The sequence below is a fragment of the Hemicordylus capensis genome, chromosome 2 (genome assembly GCF_027244095.1).
Source record: "Hemicordylus capensis ecotype Gifberg chromosome 2, rHemCap1.1.pri, whole genome shotgun sequence".
Taxonomy (NCBI): Eukaryota; Metazoa; Chordata; class Lepidosauria; order Squamata; family Cordylidae; genus Hemicordylus; species Hemicordylus capensis.
The window spans coordinates 35,561,218-35,567,716 of NC_069658.1; the positions used below are offsets into that span (position 1 = coordinate 35,561,218).

The following is a 6,499-nucleotide window of genomic DNA, read 5'->3' on the forward strand; positions in this document are numbered from 1 at the left end:
TAGCAATGGCATCCCAAGATCTCCACATGCCTGAAGCCTGTTAAGAGGTCTGCATGTCAACTACCACGCTCCATGGCTATGCTTTGCTTAAAAGTGAGGGGAAAACACTTCAAATGGATGCAGACTAGTCATCAGCAATATTAACGTCAATGTACTTTGAGAAAGCTGGCCACAGCAAGGACATGTTGGAAAGGATAAAAGAGAGCAGATACCTGTTCTTGGAAACAAAGAGTTATTTTACTGAGCGGTAATAGGATTACAGAAAGCGAAAAGAGGGTGGTTAATCCAGAAGCACGTTCACCATGTTACAGTATTGGGAAGGGGGATAGAGACTTGAGGGTGAAAGAAAGAGAAAGAGGAAAGCCTTTTTTTCATAGCTACCTGCTCCAGCTAGAGTCCTTCTCTGCTGTTGGCCCAAGCATGAGGTGAGCAAATGAGGCACACACAAGCAACATGAGGTGCAGAGTCCGATGGTGAGGTGCGAATGCAAGGGTGCATGCGATGCAAGGGTACGGGCATGATGCAAGAGAGGGTGGTGAAATTGCAGGGGATGAAAGAGATCAAGGGCATCTTTGAGGGGGTCCTTATAGGCAAAAACATCCCTGATTGGAGAGTTCGGTGGAGGAGACTGATAAGGGCTCTCCTTAAGAAATTTCTAGAGTTTGGGGTTCCTTGCTCCAAATAAGGCATGGATAGCAAATATTGTATAGGTTATGTTTGAGGTGACTTCCCCTGTATACTCCTTAGACAAAGAGAGCTGAGAGCAATCACCTGAATAGAGAGAGGGCACACTGCACATTCTGACATGACTCAATTCTGATAACAGTGGGGAGGAAACAAAGTGTTTTGCTTAGCCTTAGAACTTCTTCTTGCTGTATATGGGAGGAAGAGAGCTTGCATTCCTTTCCTTTCCTCTCTATTCCACTCCCATTTGGGTCTGCCCTGCATATACAGTCTCTCCCTGTATATGCTGCTCAGATGCAATTAGAGGGGCATTTCCCTTAGCCCATTACAGTGGTTTCAAAATGCCCTATAGGCACCATAAGGAGAAGCCTTGTCAGAATGACCTTTTTATCTGGAATGCAGCCAGCTATAGCTTCTCTTCCTAATCAGGCATGGGGGGAAAGCTTTTTTTTTTTTTTTTTTTTAAGATTTTATTAGAATTTTCCCCTTCAAAATATAACACGTAGGTATCATATTATGGAATGACACATATTTATAACATCAGTTCCCCCTGCATCATTCATTTAAATAACCAGCTTCAAACATACAGACTAGAATCAGCTGGTTTCTACAAATAAACATTCACTTTCACCAAGAGTAAATGTAGTTTAGAGCATTAAGGTCATGCATTGGGTGCTTACTCTCTTCTATATATTTCCAAAAGGGCTTCCACTTGGCATAGTATAGTGCACTTAAGTTCTAATCAGTATCATTTTTCAGCAGTAAACCATAACCATTGTAGAACATATTCTGTCGAACCATGCTCTGATTGAAATGTGCCCTTTTTTCTTCCTAAAAATGGCTAATTTTGAAGGGTACACTGAAGCACGCAAAATGAAGCAATGAGTGTAGCTAGTAACAGCTGGGTATCAAATGCTGCCTCTCCTGCTTGCACATGTGCACCCACCTCAGCCCCCTTCTTCTCCTTCATGGCAACGATAGCCACTGCCACCTTACTTGGCATGTGGCATCCCACATCTCCCTCCCATGCTGCTGGTCTGGTTAGGAGAAGGGTGATGGAGTGGAAGAGGAAATGTCAAAAGGGCAGCAGAGTATTGAGAAAACCCTGGGTTTGGGAGCATGTGTAGAGTGGCAATTCAGATGCTCCCCATGCTATTAAAGGACAAACTGTAGTATATCAGGACATGCTGCAGTGACATTAAGATATGCACACTGTCAGCACCTCCTCATCCTGATCACATGTGATGGTGGATGATCATCCAAACCAGCTCATAAAGTTGCATATGCATTCAGATGTCTGTACACATGTACATGATAGGAAGTACACTGCTGTGTGTGAATTGAACATAAGATGTGAACAACTGTCCTTGCATACAGATTTGTACATGAAATGCTCTGTTCCATCAGAGGTCCTTAGCTGAAGCCCCCTAGCAGCAGGGAAAGACCTGTCTCTATTGTAGGCTGAGTGAATTCCACTTGCTCAAGCCCCACTTCATTGCCTCAGAGGTCTTCAGCAGGGCCTATTCAAATTCTTCATGAATTTGTCCAATTCTTATAAAAATTCATTCAGGATAGTGGACATTTCCACATCTTGTGGCACCAAATTCCATAAGTACATTATGCACTTACATAATATGTGAAGAATATATCCCTTTTCTCAATTCTGAACCTACAACCAATCACGTCTACTAGATAGCCTTTGAGTTCTAGTTCTTGTACATGTGAGAGTTTTATTTACTGTTATTTTAAACCATTTCACCCCTAATTGTGAGGATTTCAGTGCATTTTGCTAAGCAGAATTTTCCCTGGTTTATATTTGGATGGGTAACTACATGTGAGTGCTGTCTGCTGTAAGACATTCCCCTTAAAGTGTGGAGCACGTAGTTCAGTGGTAGAGCATCTGCTTGAATACAGAAAATCCTGGGCGCTCACTCCCTGACATCTCTCTAGGCAGGGCTTGGAGAGCCACTGCCAATCAATATAGACAATACTGAACTAGATGGACTAATAGTCTGAAAGTATAAGGCAGCTTCCCATGTTCTTCTCAGAATTATTTTATAATAATTCTGATAATAACTTTGTATTGTGAAATACAAGGACATATAAACTGGCAAGAATCAAAATGTATGGCTGCCTTTTGTTTATGAGTGCTACTAACCCTTTTTATTTTGTTTTTCTTAAAGCTTAAAACACATGCAGAGCTAAATGACAATGTAAGAACCATCACACTTCCCAGCACTAGCTGTGATGATGACATTGAGGCAGAAACAGAGTGTTTAGTAGCCGGATGGGGTGATGGTAACAGACGGATATTTCGAAAGGATACACTGCATGAAGTTAATGTTACCATCATTGAGAGAGAGATCTGCAATGATGAAAATCACTATAATAGTCGTCATTTTGTGACAAAGAAGATGGTGTGTGCAGGAGACAGTGGGAAGGATTCATGTCAGGTAGGAGTATTTGTTTACCAATTCCACTGAGTTGTAAGAATGAAATTCGGGCTGTCAATCAATAAAGAACTTTTGGTTTATTAATCATCTACTTTTAAACTGATTGGTTGATGAAATCATTAAATTTAAATACATTTGCATTTTTGTAACTTCAGTAAATATATAATGTGTTTATGCAAAACATGTGTGTATAAATGTTTCTGTTCTCAAAAAAATCTGAGAAATTGGAGAGGTAATTAGCCATTGAATGAACAGAAAGCTGCCACCCACTGTCAGAAGGAATGAAACATTTACTGTGGGTTTTTTAAAAAAATGATTAGTTGGTTAATCTACTGATCAAACTGATCAAAGCATGCCATTCTAGTTCAGCTGTGAAAAAACAGTCTGAACTTACATACTTATCATCTTGTTCAGTAAAGCTGAGAAATCATGCCATAACCATATAGCTTTATTTTATTAAGGCATGTTTCCTATGTGAAATCTTGTATCATTGTAGTAAATAAATAAAACAAAAAGAATATATAATTCAAGCTGTTCAAAATGACTAAAAAAATCTAGACTTGTTACATAGTATTGATTCTAGTAAAAGGATACTCTGTTGTAAGATAGTCAGTATGGTCTATCTCCTGATTTCTATCCATTTTGGCATTTTCAAGGACTTTTAATAGCCATTCTGTCCATTTAGAGCAAGAAGTAGTAGATCTTCAGTGTTCAGCCAGTAATTTTTGCTACCACAATACGGTTTATAATGAAACGAGTCTGTCCAGCAACAGTACAAATTATAGTCTCCCCCACCCCCCGCTGACCCCAAGAAATTACCGATCTGTGGGGAGAGTCCCATTTAACATTTTGCTCACATCCTGGCTCTGCAACAATGCATGCACATTTTGAACTAAGATGTGAGGGCCGGTTTGTTTCCACATTGGCTTACAACTAGAATTAGCTGGTTAACTTACATAAACTGAATTGATGGGCCCAGAGTGGACCAGAGGGGCAAAGTACTTCCTCTGGCCTCCCTTCTCTCCCTCCCTTCTCCCACTGGCCAGCTGGAAACCTCCAGCCAGTCAATGAGAAAACAGAGGCTATACCTACCCACGTGCTGGGAAAATATGTACAGGCACAAAACACATCTCCCCTCCACCAGCTCACAGCATGGTACAGACGGAGCTTTCCAGTAAAGGCTCCACCTGATAGCATCAGCAGAATTGAGTGGCAACTTTTTCCCCTGGATGATATCACTTTAGGCTGTGTGTGGTGAGGGAACTGCATATTCATTCGTTCGTTCGTTTATTTATAGTTAGATTTCTATACACCTTTCATAAATTTATCCCAAGGTGGGTTACTGGTTAAAATACAACAGTAAAATCCATAAAATCACATTAAAACAATCAGCAATATAATACAAAGCACAAAATACTGAGGACAGAGCAGAAATTCTCCCTGCACATAGAAAAGTAGCATGCAGGAGAAAAGGCTTCCATTTTTATTTCATTGATATGTAGTAAAGGACTCTTAAGAATTTTTAACAATAGGGCTGCGGTACTTGTAATGATGCTTTTTATAAACGTATTGTAATGATGTCTGTGTAGTGTGTAGTCAGTAACCCCTGTTATATATCTGCTGCTAGTCTCTTTGGATGGCAAGTGAGGGATTGATTTTTTTTGGGGGGGAAACATGTTGTTCTAGTAAGAACTAATCAGCCTACTTTCCTTTCACTGTCTCTACAACTGGACTAAATTTAGTTCAAATCGAGGTTCACGGGTTAGATCTCTTGCACCTCAAATGTTCATGCATCCACCATCTTGGATCAGGGTGGATGGCATTATTACAAACTATTCCACTGAAGTGTCCCTGTGTGTCACTCACTACAACTGTATCAAATTTGGTTCAAATGGGTTAGACAGTGTTCAAGTTAGAGCACTTGTGCCTCAAAAGTTCACACGTCCACCATCTTGGATCAAAATGAATGACATGATGTCAAACTACACCATTGGGACATCTCTATGTGTCCATACAGCTGTAGCAAATTTGGTTCAAATCAGTTAGACTGTCCACAAGTTAGTGCACTAGTGCCTCAAAAGTTTACATGTCCACCATCTTGAATTGGGTTGGATGACACTGTAACAATCTACACCATTGAGGTGTCCCTATGTGTCCCTACAGTTCTAGCAAATTTGGTTCAAATTGGTTAAGCAGTTCACGTTAGCCCACTTGTGCCTCAAATGTTTATGTGTCTGCCATCTTGAATTGGGTTGGAGGACATTGAATTGGGTTGGAGGACATGGCAATCTATGCCATTGAGGTGTCCCTATGTGTCCCTATAGCTGTAGAAAATTTGGTTCAAATCGGTTAAGCGGTTCACAAGTTAGCCCACTTGCGCATCAAAAGTTTACGCATCTGCCATCTTGGATTGGGGTGGATGACCTCATCACAAACTATGCTGTTGAGGTGTCCCTATGTGTCCCTACAACTGTACCCAATTTGGTTCATATTGGTCCAGGCGTTGCAAAGTTGATGGGGGGGACACACGGACACACAAACAGAATGCCGGGTGATCTCATAAGCCTACTGAAAAGTAGGTTAAAAAAGGAAGGCATTAATCAGCTAATGTGAATAGTAAAATCAAATCTCTCCCTTCTTGTTTTACCCAGGGTGACTCTGGTGGCCCTTTAATATGCAATGGGAAACAAAGAGGCATTGTCTCCCATGGTGGAAAATCAAATAAGTGGTTTTTGAAAAATATTTGTGGCCACACTAAATACCCTGGTGTCTATACTCTTCTCACAAAGGAGCATCTTGACTGGATAAGGCAAACCATCCAGGATTACACAAACTGATTGCTTGGTTCTGTCATATGGCTCTCTTCCTGATACTCCTTCAGGTAGCTTTTTTTAGGGTTTTTTTAAGTTTGTGCTTTAGTTTATTCTCACTTTATTCAGTTCTGTAAATTTACTGTCATTTATGTAACATTTTCACAGATAAACACTGAGATGTTGCAGATATTTACTTTCTTATATTTGGTAATTTTAAAATACATTTAGAATGTTAAATCCTCTCTTCTAGCATAAATATTCTGTTGAAACGCTCCTGAAAATAATGATGGGAACAGATAATGGCTTTTTACAGAGAAGTAAAGTTGATTTCAAAGAACAAAAGTTACTGGTGTATATATATATTGAACCCACTTTTCACCTTTTGTAAACAGGTATGGTAGGTTATGTATCATTTTTTTAAAATCTGATAGTGAAAGAAAATAAATGTATTTTATATGAAGATTTCTCAAACCACTTCTTTGTCTCTGCCATACAGTAGGTAAAACATGACATTTTGGATTAATGTATGTTGTTGACATTGTATAAGCT

At 39.8% G+C, this 6,499-nt stretch overlaps 1 protein-coding gene across 1 annotated transcript; it reads left to right on the top strand.

The window, feature by feature from the left end:
* Nucleotides 1-470: 470 nt before the first annotated feature.
* Nucleotides 471-5,974, top strand: LOC128341844 (granzyme A-like). Its single transcript, XM_053288438.1, has 3 exons — nucleotides 471-509; nucleotides 2,868-3,137; nucleotides 5,789-5,974. Exons 1-3 carry the CDS (start codon nucleotides 471-473, stop codon nucleotides 5,972-5,974), a joined length of 495 nt encoding a protein of 164 aa, XP_053144413.1.
* The last annotated feature ends 525 nt before the right edge of the window (nucleotides 5,975-6,499 follow it).